This window comes from Maylandia zebra, linkage group LG18, assembly GCF_041146795.1.
Source record: "Maylandia zebra isolate NMK-2024a linkage group LG18, Mzebra_GT3a, whole genome shotgun sequence".
NCBI lineage: Eukaryota > Metazoa > Chordata > Actinopteri > Cichliformes > Cichlidae > Maylandia > Maylandia zebra.
The window spans coordinates 24,211,967-24,235,298 of NC_135184.1; the positions used below are offsets into that span (position 1 = coordinate 24,211,967).

The following is a 23,332-nucleotide window of genomic DNA, read 5'->3' on the forward strand; positions in this document are numbered from 1 at the left end:
GGTTTAAAAGAAAGTGAATTTGACAAGAGTGTGAATGAGACACCTGATCTGAGCGAATGAGAAGACACTGAGAATGTGGACAAGAAGATAGACAGCGACTGTGCATCTCACAGACACCTGCTTCTGCTCCAAACAGAAACTGAGCATAACAGACAAAAACTGTGGGGCCCGAAGAGTTTTTAAAAGTGAATAAAGGGGTGCGGGTTTTTCTCTCAAACACAGCGAGGACGCTTGTGGATGCAGAGCCCTCTGCTACAGGTGTCGAGGAGGGGTCCCAGCCAGGCCTCTGTGAGGAAGGACACACACTGGCCTTTGTTTGGGATGCCAGCAAACTTCCCCATAGACTCAGAAAGGCCCCCAAAGCAATGAAAGAATCCATCAAAGTGACACTGTTTCTCCAGCCCACTCGCACACGCCCAGACAGCTGAATTTAAAATGCTGATTGGACTGTGAGGATTATGAATGATTCATTTGTCATTGAACCCTTTAAGATAGGCTGCATGCTTCTGGTGCATCCTGAACTTTCCTTCAGTTAGTTAAAAATGGCATGCTGCTGACAGAGCACTGAACCCTACCCATATGTACATATTTAGGAGTTGCTATTACACCATTAATGCAATAAAGGTAGTCATAGCCAGCATTCCTTACTGCTGCCAGGCTGGCCTACCCACACGATCCTACAACAGGAAATGCCCATATTTGGGCCTCGGCCTTAAGAAATCCTGTGCATGTCAGAGGAAATAATTTGAGGAGTGTTTGTGAAGTAAAAAAAAAAAAAAAAAAAAAAAAAAGGTATACCTTCCTGTGAGTGGGAGAACTTCAAAGCATTTTATATCCAGTCCAACCAGACAGAAGTTTACATGTTTCTACAGGAAACTCTACATTTTTTATGTACTTGCCAATCACAAGTGGAACAGCCCAAATGGTCATTATGCTTCCTATCACGGTGACATTAATCCATGGTCATGGGGTTGCATATAAGACTATGCATGAAGAAATCACAAGTCAAAAATATAAAAATAAACTCTGAAATAAGGTATTGCTCCTCTGACCTTTGTTATAAGATTAGAAATCCTTTACTGAGCCATGATCTTAACTGTATTACCAGCAAACAGTACATTACAAAGAGACTAAGGCTCGTCTGTCGGCCTTTGCGTTAATGGCGCTCTGCTTGTGTTGGTTACTATAGAGTCCTTCCAGTAAACAGTGCTGATACATAATCACAGTGCACACACGCACGCACCCATGCTATCTGAGCCGTCTAACAAGACAAATAAACGATCCCTGATTCACGTCAGAGGTGCAACATATGCAAAACAGACAATGCATGCTCACCTTGCAGGAAAAATTCCCTCACATACCCTTATGAGGAAAAAAAAGAAAGGAGGAAAGAAATGTAAAGGACAATAGGCAGGCATACACAGTGACATGAGGAGTGTGTGCGAGAAAGCAATCAAGATAAATGGCCTAGTTGTCACACAGAGCTGGACTCATAAAGGTAAAGAGACTAATATAAAATAATTTATTTAAATGTAAAAAGCATAGCTGCTGGAAAAATGATGCTTTGAATTAAAACATATTTTGGCAAATGCTTGCTTTTGCTGGGGTGGCACCAGCAGTAGGAGCACCAATGAAAATGACGGGCCTCTCAAGAGAGGCAGAAAAGCAGTCAGAGTGCACCACCTTGTGGCAGGAAGAAAGTACTGACAGCTGAACAACAGACCTCTTTAAGATCCAAAAAGTCTGAAGAGTTGTTTCGGGCCTGTTTCCAATGACTGTGACAGTATTTACTTTTGCTTTGATCTACTTTAAAGTGGTAAAAGCAATCCACAGAGAACCTGTGCTCTCTGTTATTTATCCTCGCCATTACAGAAGGAACTGGCTTCAAATTATGTGAAGTATTCAAAACACACACACTGGGCTCTCAAGCAAAACCCACATAATGCGCTTTAAGGCCAACTCTTCTGTGAGAGAGACACTGTTTATTTGTTCTTAAAGAGGCCTGCTGATTGTTACGATGCTGCCAAACATCATCCGCTCCTGTGACATTACCACTGGGGAGGAAGCAGAGCATCACACAATAAAGCCAGAGAGGAACCCACATGGTGATAGTTTTGTTTTTTAAATACGTATATTTTTGTTTATGACACACACATGGGAATGAAGCCAATGAATACTTCTGTGTCCTCCCTCATTTACACATTGTTCCCCTACCCTTACAAGAATAATCTGTCTTCTCTCCATTCTCTTCTATTCACTGACAATAACATACAGACATGTTTTTTTAAAGAAGAAAAGAAAAAAAAAGCCTGAAGTAAGCAAGGCAAACAAAGTATTTACTTAATTTGTTAAATAAGTATTTATTAAATTAGTATTTGTCAGACAAGTTATTGTGAGAGTAGACCGAGGAGAATCCACCTTTGGTAACAGTATAACACACAGATTAGTTATGTGAAAACATCATTAATAAATGTGGGCAAAACAGAAACTACCTTGTTTTTATAACTATGTTATGAATACTATGTTGTTTACAGTAAGTCGGGGTTTCTAAATTAGCTAAAACTCTCTAATCTATCCTACATTAGTTGACGTTTTAGAGAAAAAATTTAAATAGGAACGAATTTTTAAAGACACGGCAGTGACCTTGCATTATCAGAACAGTTTGCACTTTTGCTTGTTAATGTTTGAGGTAAACTGTTTTTAAATCTGCACCACTGAGCTGTGTCTCTTCATCTTCTTAACGTCAATTCTTTATCAATTACAAGCCTCGCTGCTGAAGCATCCAGTGCCCATGTGTGTGCACTGTAACATCAGGACATGAAAAACACTGCACATTTACACGTTTTTCCTGGAACCTGTACCGTTTCCAATAGACAGTTTGGCAGAATATAAAGAAGATGATGTCAGATTATAGTAAAATATATTACTATTACTAGTATTACTATAGTTGTCTTTTTAGGGCTGCTAAGATTACATTTAGGGGTCCTTAAGCATCCATAAAAAGACTCTAAGCTCGACCGTGATGTCTGCAAATCAAGTGAGACCCAAACTGTAAACTTTTTAATAGTAATTTTCATATTGTAAATGAGTTATAGATAGAGTTAAAAACTAATAATTATTGATTGAATAAATCTACTAGAATAATCAATAGATCCATGAACTGTTGCAATTGTTTGACTCACTAATGTCCAAGAACACAACTCAACTGGACTGTCAGGCAGAACACTGACTGTATTATAGATACACTCACTGGACACTTCATTAGGTACAGCTTGCTAAGGGTTAGAAGGGTTGGACTTTAATTTCAGAACTGCCTTAATTCTTTGTGGCACAGATCCAACAAGGTATGGAAACATTCCTTAGTTTGGTCCATGATGGGTTACGGTGATGACATGATGATGACCTCACACAGTTGGTGCAGATTTGTCGACTACACATCCATGATGTGAATTACCACCACATCCCAAAGGTGCTCTAATAGATTGAAATCTGGTGAGTGTGGAGGTCATTTGACTACAGTGACCTCATTGTCGTGTTCAAGAAACCAGTTTGAGAGAATTTGAACTTTGTGATATGGCACAATGTCTATACTGTGGGCATAAAGTATTGGACATAGCCAGCAATACTCAGGTAGGCTGTGGCAGGGGTTAAAGGGTCCAACGTGTGCCAAGAAAATATCCCCAACACCATTAAACCTCCACCGAACTATTGATACGAGGCAGGATGGACTGCTTTCATGTTTCTTACATCTAACTGTGACCCTACTATCTGAATGTTGCAGCAGAAATTAAGTCATCACATATGATAACTAGGGGTGCAACGATACACAAAATTCACGGTTCGGTTCGGTTCGATACTTTGGTGTCACGGTTCGATATTTTTTCGATACAAAAAAAATGTTCATGCCTTTTTAATTTGTCATTTATTAAAATTATAAATATATATTTTAACTCAAAAGTACAGTTTTTAAATTGAATGTTGCTGAAACAAACGTAATAAAAATAAATAAATATATCTCAGGGCTCTCAAAATTTCAAAATCCCTGGTAGCCCTTCGAGCAGGGACTCTTCAGTTTTTGGTAGCCCAAAATAAATGTAAGTAGCCCGAATAAAAAAGAGAGTAATTTTTTGATTGATGTTTTGTTTCCTTTACAATGTTATACATTAAAGTATAATATTGTAAAGGAAACAAAACATTAATCAAAAAATTGTTGAAAAACAAATTACAACATTGTATAAAAATTACAATCATCAACTCAAATACTTGGTTCTAATTGAACAGAAATTTCTATGAACTTGTAAGAACTGTGTAGGACATGAATCAGTCTGTGTCAGATCCTGAATTTGAAATTTCCGCTGAAGTCACGGGTAAGAGACAAGTGGAACCAAGATCTAGGCCATTTGCTTTTTGAAGTTTGCAAAGACTGCTAAATTTTGCCAGTGGTAGTTCACTCTTTGCAACATAGTACGCTGTTCTAAACAGATTTTTCAGGTTTATTTTTAGTATGTTATTTGCAATTGGTGTTTGTTCTGGGAAAGATATTGCAGACTGAGCAATAATGCATTTCTTGCATTTCTCATGGGTTCTAATGGGGGCCTTTCTTAAAATGACTGGTCCCAGTAACAAAGGTGCTTGTCGACTCAGAAATCGATAGAAAACCAACAACACACCTGGCAGAACATTATGTTATTTACACAGGTGCACATAAGTGGTCCGCATGTGCGCATTCGCTGTCAAAATAAAAGACGCGCACCAGATAAGAAGTTGCAACGCGCGTTTGCATCCATATAAAAAGCACTGTTTTTGTCCGCTAGAGTGGGATTTTCACGGCACATTCCGCACCACATCTCTGTGCGTTCATCATTTGTTTGAAGCCAGCTCACCTCCTGCAACCACTTTTCCGAGAATACGTGCTTCTTTTGTGGTTCGGACTCCTTCTGACATTTGTTTGGAGGTGGAGGAACACCAAAGTAATTGCTTAAAGGAGCTTCTTCGACATCTTTTAGAGTTCTAAACAAATGTCTGTCCTCCTCCAGAAAATCTTATGTATGCAAACACGCGTTGCAACTTCATATCTTGTGCGCGTTTTTTTATTTATTTTGACCACTTATGTGCAGCCCTGGTTATATAGCTCGTCATATTGCAGCCACAGAAATTATTTTGTCCATGAAACCATAAAGCTGCACTTTCTTTTCGCCTTATAGTCTGATTTGTCATAACTTTTCCATTTTGTGGTAAGCTTTTCTTTGGCTGTCACTTCTTCACTCTGACCTGTCTTATTTGGCTCAGCAGAACTAAAGTATAAATCCTGCTGCTTTTACACACACACACACACACATAACGGTCAGCGATTCTCTGCGCGATCAACCTCTCATATGTTTAAGCTTGCTGCGGGAGATTTCACTTGTCATGTTTGCATAGTAAGCTAACGATTGATAAGACGATGTCAGAGAAATTGGTGCGCAAATTATCATCACTCACCAATCAGTACTGTCGCTCTCTATAGACAGTTCGCGCGATTGCAAAGTGAAAGCAAACGCGATTTCAATATGTCACATATTGACAGTGGCTCATCGATGCCAATGACATAATTACCCAGCTACATTTCCGAAAGAATGCAAAAGCATTGACATATATTTTTCCTTCCTACAATAGCCCGACGGGCAGAGCAGAGATAGATTTTGGTAGCCCGACTGGAAAAATCGCTAGCTCCGGGACGTCGGGCTAGCGATTTTGTGAGCCCTGTATCTGATTGAGGAATCACTCATCTTTGGAAAAGAGAGTTTATTACAGAGAAATGGCTCTTTCCAAAATAACAGCTATACTATACGCTTCTTCTGGGCTATATTCTCAGCAGCATATTGTAGCGGGTCAGGGCTGTTTGGGGTTCTGTTTGTACAGTTATGTTTTGTTTATGTTGCCATAGTGACGGATGACGCCCTCTCGCTGCGACGGTGTGTCCTTCCGGGGTCAGAGGGCGCCCTGTGTGTTGTTGTTGTTGCTGTGCTGTTGCCGCGCTGAGCAGTTAGCTAGCGGCAGTGTTCTTCTGCAGATGTCAATAAACGGCTGTGCTCCCTGGCTAGCTCACGGGAAGCAAGACCAAACGACACCTCCGTCTCCTCCTTGTCTAAGCTCGCCACATTGGTGTCAGAAGTGGGATGATGGTGGCACCCCATGTTCTGACCCGAGTGACTTTTCCCCCGCCGGTCGTGACCGGCCGGTGCGCCAAAAGAGGGCACCTGGACATTTGCAGGACTTTGTGTGGGGTAATGGGGTCGTCGGGGACGACTGACCCCTTAGGTGGGGGCTATGTAGCGGGTCAGTGCTGTTCGGGGTTCTGTTTGTACAGTTATGTTTTGTTTATGTTGCCATAGTGACGGGTGACGCCCTCTCTCTGCGACGGTGTGTCCTTCCGGGGTCAGAGGGCGCCCTGTGTGTTGTTGTTGCTGTGCTGTTGCCGCGCTGAGCAGTTAGCTAGCGGCAGTGTTCTTCTGCAGATGTCAATAAACGGCTGTGCTCCCTGGCTAGCTCACGGGAAGCAAGACCAAACGACACCTCCGTCTCCAACTTGTCTGAGCTCGCCACAATATTAAACATATCAGGTCCCCATAAGGAGAATCATGTGCTAACGGCAATCTAAATGACTCGGGTAAAGTTTGTAGCATGCATGCTTGTTGTTTTTGTCTGCTTCCACTTGTCTTTGCACTAGGATGATGTCGGCGTAAACACGCAGTCATATTCGTTGTGTTCCCACTAGTGCTGTCAGCATTAATCTCGTTGAAATGATGTTAACGCCACAACACGGCAAATCTCCGTTAATGAGCTACCCCTGATCGCCCAGAGTGTGGGGCTAGACGGCCAACACGTTAACGAGCTAACTGCGCTAACACACTAGTTCCCACCCATGTAATTGAGCATTGCGTGGCACATCCAACATACTGTTTTACTTTAGTCCATGACGCGCTTACCTTCAGGGTCATACCTCACATGAAAACCAAAATAATTCCAAACGCCAGATCTGAATGAGGGTGGGAGAGGTTCAATTTGCCATGTTGCAAGGAGGGCTTAACTTCTGTCTCGCTAGCTTGCCCTGCGCTCTTCTTTCTGACGATGCTGTCTGTGTTGAGTGCTCAGTGGATCTGCGCTTGACAGTACAGCCTAGGCGGAGTAGTCGAACGCAGATTCACTGAGCGCTCAACACAGACAGCATCGTCAGAAGGAAAGTTGATAAAATAAATTACAAATGTTGTATTGTTCGATACATATGCGTACCGAACCGAAAGCACTGTATCGAACGGTTCAATATCGATATGAGTATCGTTGCACCCTTAATGATAACATGTACAGTTTGGTTAAGCTTGTTTAAATTGTAGTCTTAGTTTCTAAGTTGACAGGAGTGGTACCTGGTGTGGTGTTCTGCTGTTGTAGCCCATCAGCTTCAAGGTTCCATGTGATTTGTGCTCAGAGTCAGTTATGCTTTCCTATCAACTCAAAGCAGTCTGCTCATTCTCCTGTGGCATCAACAAGGCATTTTCACCCAGGAAACTGCTGCTCACTGGATATTTTAGGACCCTGTAAACCCTAGAGATGGTTATGTGGGAAAATCCCATCAGTTCAGCAGTTTCTGAAATACTCAGGCCAGCCTGTCTGACACCAACAACCATGCTACATTCAAAGTCACTTAAATCACCTTTTTTCCCCTCATTCTGATGCTCAGTTAAACTTTAGCAGGCGGTGTTTACCGTGTCTACATGCCTAAATGTATTATATTGCTGCCACGTGATTGACTAATAACATATGTGTGTTAACGACTAGTTGCAAAGGTATACCCAGTAAAGTGTCTGGTGAATGTACATATGTGTGCATTTAATCTGCACACAGAATCAAAAAATAGTAAAAACAAAATGTCCACTGCATTTATACAAATTTGAAATAGCAAAAATAAATGAATAAATAAGACTAAAATACACAAAACATTATTTACAAGGTCACATAGGAAACTGCTCATTAATAATGGCCCAAATGGATTTAATTGCTTCAGTTTCAATGTCTTGGTTTTAGTATTGAGACACTGTAGCAGTGTAGTACAAAGCCACCATTAATGCCGTCACCTGTGCTTTTCCCACTGTATGAAAAAGGCCTACTGAGAAAGTAATCCTCAAATCTAGGAAGCTAGAAGCATTTAACCCTTATAATTATGCAATTATTGGTTATAAGAAGTTTTGGCAACTCTTTTGTAGAGAGGTTCCTCCCAAATACTGCAGAGCATTGAGCTCCCTAGCCCATCGACTAACCTTTACACTTTGTGGGACAGCTACAAATCTAACCTCACATTAAAGTGAGGTTACAAGGAACTTCAACCTTGGACATAGTTTACACTCCAAACACACCTATCTTATCTGCTTTCCCTCTCCTGTCCAACCAGAGATCGGGATGAACAGCTATGTACTGGCAACAAACTGAGGCCTGCTCACCAACCTCAACACAAAAAGGGCTCATATGTCAATGTGTGCACTTACAGCATCAGTTTTAAGGTATTACTCAACAGTTAAAGAAAACAAAACTTTAACCTGAAGCTATAAGGAAAAGAACAGACTCAAGATGGCATTGTTGAGTTGACTTGTTAAATCACTCTCACTATAGGCTGGTTTTGTGCAGACTTTCATACACCAACAAAAATATTCGTTCAAAATCTAGTTTTGGCTTACAGAGGCATGTTATTACAAGCCCGAAGCGCTTTGCAGGTACCATCAGTCACGGCATACCAAGAACTCTCATAAGTCACTGCCTAAAATTTCCTTTTTAGAACGAAAGTCAGTAAAAAACAACCTAAAGTGGTTTTCACTGTTTTTACCGGAACAAATGCAAAAATTGAGTCAAGCAAAATCTAAATTGTGCAACTCAGTATGCATTTAAATGATAAAGTAAGCTGGTGATTTCAGTCTCTGAGGTTGGAAGTGTTAGGCAATTAATCAAAGAGTCCGAAGCCAGAGGCATAAATCAATAATAACCATTTAGGCCAGGGGTGTCAAACTCAAATACACAGTGGGCCAAAATTCAAAATGGAACAAAGTCGCAGGCTAACATTAATATTTATTGAAAAAAAAAACTTCCTCCAGATATAAGAATGAATTTTTTCTTATGGACTCAAACAAGTTTAGTTGAAAAACTGAATATGGAACAGCAAAGCTTAATACTAAACAATATATATATATTAGCTGTATAATACCAGTAGGCCAGCTCTAATAGTAATTTGGTATGGCTTCGCGGGCCAAATGACACCTATGATTTAGGCAATTTATCAAAAAACAAAATAGCAAAAAACAAAAAACAAAACACATGCTAATTCAAGTTTCTTGTTTTAATCTAGATGAATTTTTTATTTTTTAAGTCTATTTTGAAGAGTTTTCATCATTATTTTGGACAGGGCAGTACAGAATGACATCCAGCAAGTGGCCCAGGACAGACTTGAACCTGAGGATCTGCAGTAGTGTGAGTTATATCATTGCTTCTTCTACAATTTTATATGACTGCTGACTCAATGTTTTGCTGCTGAGCTTCTGTGTATTTCTTACACTTGAAAAAAAAATACCAAGAAAACCTAAAAGATATTTAAAACAACTTCTGTATATAAAACACTGGCAATACAGGGAGTGCAGAATTATTAGGCAAATGAGTATTTTGTCCACATCATCCTCTTCATGCATGTTGTCTTACTCCAAGCTGTATAGGCTCAAAAGCCTACTACCAATTAAGCATATTAGGTGATGTGCATCTCTGTAATGAGAAGGGGTGTGGTCTAATGACATCAACACCCTATATCAGGTGTGCATAATTATTAGGCAACTTCCTTTCCTTTGGCAAAATGGGTCAAAAGAAGGACTTGACAGGCTCAGAAAAGTCAAAAATAGTGAGATATCTTGCAGAGGGATGCAGCAGTCTCAAAATTGCAAAGCTTCTGAAGCGTGATCATCGAACAATCAAGCGTTTCATTCAAAATAGTCAACAGGGTCGCAAGAAGCGTGTGGAAAAACCAAGGCGCAAAATAACTGCCCATGAACTGAGAAAAGTCAAGCGTGCAGCTGCCAAGATGCCACTTGCCACCAGTTTGGCCATATTTCAGAGCTGCAACATCACTGGAGTGCCCAAAAGCACAAGGTGTGCAATACTCAGAGACATGGCCAAGGTAAGAAAGGCTGAAAGACGACCACCACTGAACAAGACACACAAGCTGAAACGTCAAGACTGGGCCAAGAAATATCTCAAGACTGGTTTTTCTAAGGTTTTATGGACTGATGAAATGAGAGTGAGTCTTGATGGGCCAGATGGATGGGCCCGTGGCTGGATTGGTAAAGGGCAGAGAGCTCCAATCCGACTCAGACGCCAGCAAGGTGGAGGTGGAGTACTGGTTTGGGCTGGTATCATCAAAGATGAGCTTGTGGGGCCTTTTCGGGTTGAGGATGGAGTCAAGCTCAACTCCCAGTCCTACTGCCAGTTTCTGGAAGACACCTTCTTCAAGCAGTGGTACAGGAAGAAGTCTGCATCCTTCAAGAAAAACATGATTTTCAAGCAGGACAATGCTCCATCACACGCGTCCAAGTACTCCACAGCGTGGCTGGCAAGAAAGGGTATAAAAGAAGAAAAACTAATGACATGGCCTCCTTGTTCACCTGATCTGAACCCCATTGAGAACCTGTGGTCCATCATCAAATGTGAGATTTACAAGGAGGGAAAACAGTACACCTCTCTGAACAGTGTCTGGGAGGCTGTGGTTGCTGCTGCACGCAATGTTGATGGTGAACAGATCAAAACACTGACAGAATCCATGGATGGCAGGCTTTTGAGTGTCCTTGCAAAGAAAGGTGGCTATATTGGTCGCTGATTTGTTTTTGTTTTGTTTTTGAATGTCAGAAATGTATATTTGTGAATGTGGAGATGTTATATTGGTTTCACTGGTAAACATACATAATTGAAATGGGTATATATTTGTTTTATGTTAAGTTGCCTAATAATTATGCACAGTAATAGTCACCTGCACACACAGATATCCCCCTAAAATAGCTAAAACTAAAAACAAACTAAAAACTACTTCCAAAAACATTCAGCTTTGATATTAATGAGTTTTTTGGGGTTCATTGAGAACATGGTTGTTGTTCAATAATAAAATTATTCCTCAAAAATACAACTTGCCTAATAATTCTGCACTCCCTGTAAGTCTGGGCAAGGGATGTCAATCTATTATTAGATCCATGAACAGTTGAAAATCTACATAAATTCTGATACTTCTATACACTGGAACAGAGAAAAATTTAAATATGTCGCTGAATAGAAACAGATCGACTTCATTCAGTATTATTGATGTCGAAGTAAGCATTTCTGCTTCATGTCTGATTGCACACCCTGTTTTTTGTTTGAGTCAATATTGTCTACACTGCTAAATAAGGCTTATTTTAAAGAAAATATGAGCTGTGTCACTGAGCAGAAAGCTGCAGAGGTAAAGAAATCCGTGGCTTTTCCTCTCACATGGATGTTAGATGCTCCGTGTTTGGCACTAGTTTTACCTTTGTGTCTGTCGCCTGTGTCCTCCACTCAGACTGACAAACACAATAATAGGATCTCTACAGCTTGAACCCAGCTTCAGGGACCAGTGTATCCTTGAAACAACAAGCAGACAGAGTCAGCAAAGGCTGAGACACGGCGGTGAATCAGAATCAGAAAGCCTTGACACATTTACTGAAACGGGGGGAAATTAGGTCTGCGCGCTACCTTTCTTACCTATCTGAGATGGTTGCTATGACAACACTTCCTGCTTAGCAAATGTGTACATGTCAGGCTGATGTCAACCTGATTAGTACATGAGCACACAGAGCGCCTCACTTCCTGAAGGCAGCAGTGAATAAACCACTTTCATCTACAACCACCTTTGAAACACACAAAACAAAAAAAATTATTAATTAATAAAACAGCATCTTAGAAAACACTTCGGCTATAAAGTACGTGTTTCACCAAGTTGGCCCATTTTTAGCCAATAAGAAAGGACTGAGTTATGCCTGGGATTTCATAAAAGCAAGTGACTGTGCTGCCAAACCAACACATGGGTGTGACTGTATATCCGCAGTGTCACCACCACTCCTCTGAGTACATCTGCTGCTGGGTAGGGTGAATTTCAAGCAAACCAGACACTGTAGGCTCAGCCTTGTGACTACCAACTTACACAATGCAGTGCATACACAGACACACACCGCAAACATCAAGCTGGAGCAGCCTTTGAGGCTCAGAGTGTATCTTTGCATACTGTATAGCTGAAGTGGAAGAAAATCATCACTGAAAAGACAACGTTGTGGAGTTCTTAGTGAAACAAAAGAGAGGAAAAACTGCATAAAACCCTAACATGAGTGACATTTTTCAGTCTTGTAAAAATAGAATAAATATATTTCTTCATATACATGGCGCATGACAACCCAGAAAACAGTTTTATTTTTTTATATATATAAACATATATATATTAGGGGTGCAACGATACACAAAATTCACGGTTCGGTTCGGTTCGATACTTTGGTGTCACGGTTCGATATTTTTTCGATACAAAAAAAATGTTCATGCATTTTTAATTTGTCATTTATTAAAATTATAAATATATATATTTTAACTCAAAAGTACAGTTTTTAAATTTAACCCTAACCCTTGTGCATGTTTTTTATTTTGACAGCGAATGCGCACCTGCGGACCACTTATGTGCAGCCCTGGTTATTTAGCTCATCATATTGCAGCCACAGAAATTCTTTTGTCCATGAAACCATGAAGCTGCACTTTCTTTTTGCCTTATAGTCTGATTTGTCATAACTTCTCCGTTTTGTGGTAAGCTTTTCTTTGGCTGTCACTTCTTCACCCTGACCTGTCTTATTTGGCTCAGCAGAACTGAAATGCTTTTACACACGCACTCACATAAGCTCAGCGATTCTCTGCGCGATCAACCTCTCACATGTTTAAGCTGCGGGAGATTTCACTTGTCATGTTTGCATAGTAAGCTAACGATTAATAAGACGATGTCAGAGGAATTGGTGCACAAATTATCATCACTCACAGATCAGTGCTGTAGCTCTCTATACACAGTTCGCACGATTGCAAAGTGAAAGCAAAAAAACAAGCGCAAATTCAAACGCGACTTCAATATGTCACATATTGACAGTGGCTCACCGATGCCAATGACATAATTACCCAGCTACATTTCTGAAAGAATGCAAAAGCATTGACATATATTTTTCCTACAATAGCCCGACGGGCAGGGAAGAGATAGATTTTGGTAGCCCGACTGAAAAAAATCGCTAGCTCCGGGACGTCGGGCTAGCGATATTGCAAGCCCTGTATCTGATTGAGGAATCACTCATCTTTGGAAAAGAGAGTTTATTACAGAGAAATGGCTCTTTCCAAAATAAAAGCTATACTATCCGCTTCTTCTGGGCTATATTCTCAGCAGCATAAGGAGAATCATGTGCTAACAGCGGTCTAAATGACTCGGCTAAAGTTAGTAGCATGCTTGCTTGTTTTTTGTCTGCTTCCACTTGTCTTTGCACTAGGATGATGTCGGCGTAAATGTGCAGTCATATTCGTTGTGTTCCCACTAGTGCTTTCAGGTTAATCTCGTTGAAATGACCTTAACGCCACAACACGGCAAATCTCCTTAACGAGCTACCGCCGATCGCTCCGTGCATGGGGCTAGACGGCCAACACGTTAACGAGCTAACTGCGCTAACACACTAGTTCACACCAATGTAATTGAGCATTGCATGGCACATCCAACATACTGTTTTACTTTAGTCCATGACTCGCTTACCTTCAGGGTCATACGTCACATGAAAACCAAAATAATTCCAAACGCCAGATCTGAATGAAGTTCAATTTGCCTGTTGCAAGGAGAGCTTAACTTCTGTCTCGCTAGCTTGCCCTGCGCTCTTCCTTCTGACTATGCTGTCTGTGTTGAGCGCTCAGTGGATCTGCGCTCGACAGTGCAGCCTAGGCGGAGTAGTCGAACACAGATTCACTGAGCGCTCAACACAGACAGCATCGTCAGAAGGAAAATTGATAAAATAAATTACAAATGTTGTATTGTTCGATACATATGCGTACCGAACCGAAAGCACTGTATCGAACGGTTCAATATCGATACGAATATCGTTGCACCCCTAATATATATATATATACACACACTATGATAACCTTTGTCATCCTAATAACAAATCTTGGCAGCCATCAAAGATCTTGGCCTTTTACCAAAGGAAAATCACCTGGACTGTGATAAAAACCATCAACCATTATGTTTTTAAGTACAGCTTAAGTTACTTAAACAAAGGTTCTTTGTCTTCACTATATGCTGGCCAGTCATGCTTACACGTACATGTATAGGGACCCCGTAAATAGATATGACACCAGGCTCATAAAAAAAAACAAAATAACAATAAAGAATAGTCTTCATGTACACAAAAAAGGAAGAGAGAGAAGATTCATGTCCAGGAATGTGAATCAAAAGAGTTGTATAGACTCCTGTGAGACTGTTTAGACTTTTTTTTTTTAAGTTCTGGATTTTGACCTTCAGCGTAAGAGCAGAGATAAGAGACTGCCAAATAAGAGTGGACAACACACATAAAACTATCTGTACATTTTATAGAAGATCCATCAGGAATGTATTAATGAAATCTGCCATTTCACAATATTGACAGAACACAGAGTCTTTCTGTTTAAGCTGATATCATACACCTCATCACCTTGTTTATTTGATTTCTTCAGTATAAATGTTGCCAGTTTTACACCATTTTACCAAGACATTTAATAAAGTTTTCCTTTAATCTAAGGACTGTTTTGAGTTATTTATTAATAAAATGCTGCGGCTTTGCAGAGTAAACTATGCAACATTTTCGGTGTCTGACGATGATGTCAGGACCAGCTAATGTTTGGTTTTTTTCAACACTTTCAACACTCAACAATGATTACTTCCGTGAAGACACGAAAGCAACTATCTGGCAATTGCTGACTAATTTCAAAGTTTGTTATAGATTGTGAATAATCAGTAATCAGATGATTATTACTATTTGTCAGTGATCAGAGAAAGAAAATTAGGACTTAAGTAGGAGAGAATTACTCATTTATACCACTGATGAAGGTTGCTTACTTCTTTAAAATGTCACATGGCGAGAAATGCATTTTTACTTCTCAGAAATGATGGTTTGAATAACTCTTAATATTCATTTTAGCCAACAAAAAAAGCCTTTAAAAAAGTGTGAAGAATCAGAAACAGCAAATTCCTCATACAGTACTGATCCAAAGTCTTTATCCACCCCTCATTTCTTTATATTTTGGTAGGAAAATTAGAAATAACTGTGTGATGTTTTTGAAGCAGCTGCAAACATCTATAAAAATACAGTATACAAGGCAAAAACAGAGCTTCTACAATTCTAACAAGCTTAAAAGTCAGTATTTGGTATGACCATTCTCTAACACAGGCTAAACTCTCTGAGGCAGCTTTCCTTTCATTTTAATTCAAATCAATTTTATTTATATAGTGACAAATCATAACAGCTGTTTCCTCAAGCTCCTTTATACTGTAACCAAAAGACCGTACAAAACACCAAAAATCACACGACCCCCTACGAGCAAGCACTTGGCAACAGGGTGAAGGAAAACCTCCTCTTTAACAGGAAGAAACCTCTGGCAAAACCAGGCTCAGTGGGGCAGCCATCTGCAGCGACCAATTGGTGTTGAGAGGAATAGTTTTCCAGGCTTCTTCAGGGACATCCTCGTCTTCAATTTAAACACTTAACAGCTGGTATGGCATGGTTGATCAAAAATCTGACCGGCTACTTTCAGTACTGGCTGAAATGCAGCCCCAAATGATGACAATCCTGCCCCCCAGCTATAGATACTCTCCTGACCTCCTCTGTACTCACTGAAAATTATTTGAACCAAATATTTAAAATTTAGATTTATCAATCCATAAGACCTGTTGCCAACAATTTTCGGTCCATTTCTTGTGCAATTTTGCATATGTTGGCCTTTTGTTTCTGTTTACCTTCATTAAGAATAGCCTCTTAACAGCTACCCTTCCAAGGAAACCATTTCTGGTGAGGCTTCAGGGAACAGTAGATAGATCAGCTGAATGACCACATGTATATCTCAGGCCCTGTATCAGGTCTTTCCTGAATTTTTCCCCCTATTCCTAAGGACATGACTTTCAGATAATGTTTATCTGCTAAAGATAGGTTTTTTTTTCTTCTTTATTTTCAGATCTGCCACTTCTTTTTTGTCTCCGACTTGTCCAGATTCCTCACATTTTTAAGGGACATGCTGCACAATATGTTGATAAATCCCATGTTTTTGAATAATATTTCTTTGGGAATTATTATATTGGTGGAAAAAATATTTTATACCTGTCAAACTGTGTTATCCATGGCATTTTTCGAGGATTCAACTAAAGTCGGAGAAGAAGAAATGGAAGCATGTGTTTTTGTCACAGGCTGCTAGTAACAAAGTACTTAGAAATACTTTTTAAAATTGGTTCTTTGCTATCACTGGTTTATCTCTTGAGTTAGATACATTTTTTATTGACCCATAGGTCTGTGTTAAGTGAATCATTCAAAGATCACTTTGTGTTGACTGTACTATCAAACAAATAAGATTCCTCTGAAAATGGTCATATACGGGGACTGGACTGGAAATGAGTGCGATAGCAGTTAATGACCAAAGAACAACTTTGAATGGCTTTCACAGAGCCTGGAGAAATATTGCTCAAGTCCATTTTAAAATTTTACGAGAACATCTGGCTCCCAGGAAGCAAAGTATAAAGAAATGAGGGGTGACTCAAGACTTTTTCTGAGCATTGAATCGGTGCCTGCTAAAGTGATTAACTTTCTCTGACTAATTATTCCAGCGCTGAAAGAAATATCAGTGTTTCCATGAGGTTGTTGTCACGTTACTTAAAGGACTCAGGAATTGAGAGGAGAAAGGGTGTGAATGTAATAACATGTACTTTAGCACAAATACTTTTAGAAACATATAATTTACTCAGTAGCCTGTAAGTCATGCCGGTTTCTGCGTGTGAATAACATGTTGAGAAAAATATGTGAATCTCAGCCCACTAAGGAAGTAGTGAGATCACTGAAAAGACACGAAAGCAGGCACACACAGGCACGTACACACATACCGCCTCCTACTTCAACAAAACTCTCCACTGCGGGGAATCACAGAGAGCTCTATGAGGAAACAGATCCTGGTCTTAGACGGTGGTCACCGCTGCATTTTCCTCCTGCTTGTCAAAAACTCGCTGCCAATCGAGTCAAGCAGCATTCTGTGTCGGAGGAGGAGATGCACGCCATTCACAGATAAAGGATTACAGCATTGGTGACAGCTGCATGTGCGGCCACATCCCACAACTTGGCTCAGATGGGGAAGGAGGAAGGAAACAAAACAAAAGTGATCCTCCATTCAGTCTTGCAGCTTACAAGGAGTTCCCCTCCCCGTTCCTCTCTCCAACCGCTGCGTTAAGCAGGACATGGTTCCCATCTCGATCACATAGCCCCCTTCCTCTGTTACTAATCAATTTACATGCATCACACGTCATACTAAATCCTGCCAGCTATCCAGCTAACCTACTCACACAACTACAAATGCAGCGGGTGCCGCTAAAAAAGAATCAATGGGTTTTTTTTAGGTGATAACACGTTGAAACCATCCCAAATCTCATCTGAGGAGCTGTTCTGTCATTTTTTTTTTTTTTTTAAGAGCTGAAAATAAGTTGTTGTTTTTTTTTAAAAGAGTCTGTTCCATGTAATAGCATAATAGCAGCCTTATGACTGGACCCAGCACTGTAGGGCTGTCAGTTCCTTCATTAATGAAACAGTAAACTTAAAAGCTTCTATAATGGGATAAAGCAGTGGCACAGATTCGGTCACTTCATCTCTTCTGACTTCTGAGGCAGTTCACTCCTTCAAAATAAAACTTCATGGCATGTCAGGAACGTGAAGACAGGAAATGTATGCTCCTGGGCTTCCACTGTGTGCGGTGTGATCCACTCATGTCGAGAGGAAGCTTTGATGGCAGTGAATGGGGTACTAATGAGTTGGGCTTATCAATGGCTGGTCTGTATTCTGTCCTCCTAATGGCCTGAACTGTTGATGCCCCATGTAAACATCTCAGCCACTTCCCAGGCTCAGAACTGGTTCGTGGTGGGCTTACACTAGTAATGTCCCTACCCATTATACATCTGATTTGCCATGAAGGAAGTGGCTTGGTTTTATTTTCTCTTCTAGAATAATCTATCTGCTTTTCAAAATAAGTCACTATGTGGCAAACACAGTAGGTGGGGCCTTTGGGGAATAATCGGGGCAGAAGGCAGCAGTGTGTTGAACAAACCTTCAGTTAAAAGCTTTTCACCTGTTGAATACCAAACGAATCACACATTTCTTTGTAGACACACAACTGCAGAAATAACATTTGTGTGTCTAAACTGTCTGTGGTGCCACCTAAGTGTTGCACAGGCGGAGGGAGACTGTGAAAGCTGGCAGCTGACAGTAAATATGTCTCATAGTAGAACAGATTGAGACCAACTGTTGCTTCAGCGTAAAGCTCGTTATATCGGCTACTAATGTGACATTTTATCAACATGTTTGCAGTCTTACCTGGCCGGTGTACTGTGCAGTCAGGTATAGCCGTGTCTCCTTCCACTGAAGCCAAACTGTCTCCGTCAACAGACTGGGAGGAGACCTTTCCCTCAGCTCTGTCTCTCACGGCGCAATGTCAGAACTACACTAACGTGTTTACACCACAGACTGTGGAAAACAAGCTCAGCGGAGACCTCGCCGTCGACTTCCAAGCTCAGCTTTCACTTTCTGCGGACGTTTAGAGCTAATTTCTTTTAATTGTGGTTTACTTTTTCTTCTTCGCCAGCTTCCCCCTTTTCTTTCCTTTTCCTCCACTTGGACGCTTTGCGTCGAGAACAGCCGAATTTTGTCGGGAGAGAGGCGGACCAACCGAAACGCAGGACGACCGCCAGCTTCAAGCTACCCACCGCTCAGACGCGACTTCCGTAAAATTTCACAATAAAATGAAAGTCGAGCAGTCTAAGCTACTGCATTATTACATCGAATTTAATCTAAAAAGCTAAGTGTAAAGTTGGCCTTTTAAATGTAAATTTGCTGTTATTTCTGCATCGGTTGCCACAGATAACGAGAAATGCATTTCTAATAAACACTCTTAATTATAAAAAATTAATAAAATTAAAGCACACGGGAAATGGTTTATATTTTAGTCAGTGAGGTCCTGGTGTAAATATTCATTGAGAATTGGAAGTCTAAAGTCACGGGCCACTTTATTAGGTACATGCTAGTGCTTTGGTGGATTCCCTTTTCCTGTGTGAATTGCAGCCTTCGTTTTCTGTCTTTAGCTGACAGGAATGATATCTGGTGGTCGTCTACTGCTGCTTTAAAATTCAGTGCGCGGTGCCTTTAGAGATTTTCTTCTAGTATGAGCCTGAAGCAGTCTAGCCATTGTCCTCTGACATTAACCAGACAATTTTAATCCAGATTTCTGGATATTTTCAAACCTTTCTCTGTAAACCCCCAGACATGGTTGTGTGGAAAAATCCCAGTAGATCATCAGTTTCCAAACTACTTAGAGCAGCCTGACACCCAACAACCACAAAGTCACTTAAATCTTTTTTCTTCCCTATTCTGTTGTCCGGTTTGTATTTCAGAATGTTGCCTTGACTTTGTTTACCTGCCTAATGCATTCGGTGTGATGACATGGGAATGGCTGGTTAGATATAAGCAGCTTTTCCACAATAACGCAGCTGGTTAGTATATATGAGAGAATCAACTCAAAAGTTCTGTCTGTATTGTATTACCTACTCTGAACGTGTTTAATCATGCTACATGCATGCTAAAACAAACAAACAAACAAAAAAACCCGAAACAAAACAAAAAGACCAAAAAAATACTCAGCATATTATTTAAAAACACTAAATTAAACATCAACAGTAACAAAAACTAATGTAAAAAATAAGGATTAAAAAGAAAAACAAAACAAAGCATTGGTAACAAACTACACAGAAAAAATACAGTTTTACTTGGTTTTACATCAACTATAACCTGGAAAGAAAATTTCTAATCAAGATATACTCAGTAGTAGCAACACAGAAAGCTGCATTCAGAGTACCAAAGTCCTCTCTGGGACCAACATGCAGATATGCAAGAAAATTCTCAATGAAACACAGTAAAGATTTTCCCTTATTCTTAATGTTTAGAATAAACACTGAATCTGTTTCCTGTTACACCAAAAGTCTCCAGCTAACTTGACAAAAGTGAAAGCAGCACTGTCATTCTGCTGTTAGCCTTGCTGAGGCGCACTCTTTCCTTTCTGTGTGCAGCAGAAGTGTCCAACGGTTTATGCATTAAAACCCTTCACAAAAACACATTTTTATTTCTTTGGTTGGTCTGAATTAAAAGAAAAAGTCTTAACAATACACACATTAAGTAAAAGTTTTTATTTAAATCAGCATAAAAAGCAAATAAAAGAGACTAAACTTAAAAAAAAAAAAAAAAAGTGTAATAGGCTACAATCAACTTCAAAAATATTGATAGAGCTGGATGCATATATTTTGTGAAGTTGAAAATAAGCACTTTATGAAAAATAGATATCGACATTGTAACCAAATAAACATACAGTATGCATTTCCCAATGTGGCTATGGTCTGTACATTTCCCCAGTGAGAGATATATATATATATATTTTTTTTTTTTGTTTGTTTTTTTTTTTTAAAAGGACTTGAATGACTAATTGTGACAGCAGTACTCCATATGATCTACTTTCTATGACACATACGTTTGTGACAGGTTCTGAACGCCTTGAATGAGAAAACGCCCCCTAATAAAGCAGAAAATCAAACCACGTGTCTAAAACATCTTGCAGTCGGTCTTCGTCAGCTCAGGTTTTTAAAACAAATGGCACAGGAGTGCGACAGCGCCTCACGCCACAAAGAACTGCTTTCGTCTCCCTGTAAAGCAGCTTTTTCAGTACCAGACTTTGTGTGAAAGGTATTGTGCAACATTAACAAACACCACATAGTTTACAATAAAGTATGAAATGTGAGAAGAAATTCCACCGTGAAATGAACAGGACTGATAGGAGTGCTGATATTCAGCCTTTACAAATACAAAAAGACACTTTGGGAACATACTGGCTTTTAAACAACCTCGTGGTTTGATGCCAGAGAGCAATTTCAGGGTGATGGTAATTGCATGCAAGGTGGATTGTCGATCCCATTTTAGAGCCACTTCAGACATAAAGAGGAAGCCTGTTTGATTACATATACATCAGTGGTGGAGCAGAGAGTAGATGGGAGTCTGCGTAACAGTGTTAAATCTATTCCTGGGCTTCTTTGCCAGTCATCTTGTAGACCACAGTGGGACCATCGAGATGCGTGATAGTTGTGGTCAGATGGAGGTCTTCGCCGCTGTTCGCGCCGCCATCACCTGCACATAAAACATCATCATCACATTTTTCAGGACATCTTTAGTCCTTTTTGGGCTTTTTCCAACTTTACATTACTGCAGGCAGGAGTCTGTTGCATATCAAGCTGCTTTAGCTGAATTTCATTTACATAAACACTCTCAGCTTGCGCAAAGCAGAAGTGAAACTAGAGAGCTGAAAAAGTAAATCAAAACATGGAGAGTGAAGCTTGGAGAGAGCTGCTCCTCCCACGAGACCCCTTGACGCACTTCAGGGAAAGCTTCCAAACTTCAAACCCTCTTTTTCTCTCTCTCATGCCACTGACGTCAGGAGATGGATGGATGGTTTTCATTACTTCCTTGCTCTTCGCCCCACCCCCTCTCTTCACTGTTCCCTTCTTTTCCGCCTGGAAGGAAGCCTGGTGTCCATTAGAATCTCACTCTCAGGCCAAAGAGACCCTTCTTTCCCCTGGGAATCAAGCCTTTCTCACTCACTCCAAAAAACAAACTTTGGATGAATAGGCAGCTTTACAAGAGGAGACAGATACTTGCTCTCTATTAGATTGAAGTAAGAGCTACTGGGGGCATTAATAAAATCCATCCATCCATTCGCTTCCGCTTATCCTTTTCAGGGTCGCGGGGGGCGCTGGAGCCTATCCCAGCTGTCATAGGGCGAGAGGCGGGGTACACTCTGGACAGGTCGCCAGTCTGTCGCAGGGCCAACACACAGGGACAGACAACCATTCGCGCTCACATTCACTCGCACATTCACACCTAATGGCAATTTGGATTTTCCAATTAACCTATCCCCACTAACTGCATGTTTTTGGACGGTGGGAGGAAGCCGGAGTACCCGGAGGGAACCCACGCAAACACGGGGAGAACATGCAAACTCCACACAGAAAGACCCCGGCCTGATGGTGGAATTGAACTCAGGATCTTCTTGCTGTGCGGCAACAGTGCTAACCACCGTGCCACCGTGCTGCCTGCATTAATAAAATTCAGCTTTAATACAATGAAGAGAAAGGGGTTACGTCTAGGAGCAAGCAATAAAAACTAGCCTTATCAATAATTTATTGCCATGATTTGGTAATTTTTAGAGACCAAAATAAAAAAATAAAAAAAATTAAAAAGCGGGTTAATTATAAGGCAAGTAGAAAGGTGTACTTACCAGTGATGCACTGACCACTTGACTGCTCATCTCCATAGTGTTTGTGAGACGGTGCATAGAGAAACATGATGGCGAACACGTACAGATTCCACATACCGTAGATGCCAGTGAAGAAGGCGCTGTTCACCTGCACTGTGTGTTCTCCCCAGTGCCAGTGACCTTCATTCACCTGGACCAAAACCAAGAGAGATCATTTTTAATGATTTTGTCCTTTCAATGTCGTAACTGGCCCTTACTCTGAGACACAACAGATTCCGTAACTTTATGAATGAGACTCACCTGACTTATGATGAAGAAGATCACTGTCAGTGCAGCACAGGCCAGAGTGACCAGCATGAGGAATTTGAACCTAAAAATCAGACCCTAAAATGATGACAGTGGGATTACTTAGTAAGAAAACATTAAGCGTCACAACACTGTTAGGAGTGCATTAATGTGTGTGTAAGATAATAAAAAACCTAGATCTAAACACACTGGCATGACAAACTAACTAAACCGCAGACACACACCTCATAGTGAAGCTGTCTGGCCTTAGACATGGCAGGGAGGGACATCCTCTTGCCACTAATGTTGCGGAAGACTTGAAAAACCATGAAACAGAGGAAGAGAAAGTAGAGACACGCACAGATCCCTGCCACAATTATGAAAGCCATCTAAGGAAACTTGT

General features: G+C 40.5%; 2 protein-coding genes across 3 annotated transcripts in view; both read right to left on the reverse strand.

Annotated features, from left to right (window-relative positions):
• The window catches only part of gng12a (guanine nucleotide binding protein (G protein), gamma 12a), a 38,602-nt gene extending 19,553 nt beyond the window's left edge, over positions 1–19,049 (reverse strand). Inside the window, exon 1 of the mRNA XM_004570567.3 lies at positions 18,669–19,049. The gene's annotated coding sequence lies outside the window, so the exon portion shown is untranslated. The remainder of the gene's footprint in view (positions 1–18,668) is intronic.
• A 1,466-nt stretch (positions 19,050–20,515) lies between these two features.
• Positions 20,516–23,332, reverse strand: part of wls (Wnt ligand secretion mediator) — a 29,630-nt gene continuing 26,813 nt past the window's right edge. For both annotated transcript variants that reach the window (XM_004570564.6, XM_004570565.6), the window contains 4 exons: positions 23,175–23,318; positions 22,945–23,028; positions 22,666–22,834; positions 20,516–21,518 (listed from right to left, as the gene is read on the reverse strand). In XM_004570564.6, the coding sequence (XP_004570621.1) occupies positions 21,409–21,518; positions 22,666–22,834; positions 22,945–23,028; positions 23,175–23,318 (507 nt within the window). In that variant the 3' untranslated portion in view covers positions 20,516–21,408. The remainder of the gene's footprint in view (positions 21,519–22,665; positions 22,835–22,944; positions 23,029–23,174; positions 23,319–23,332) is intronic.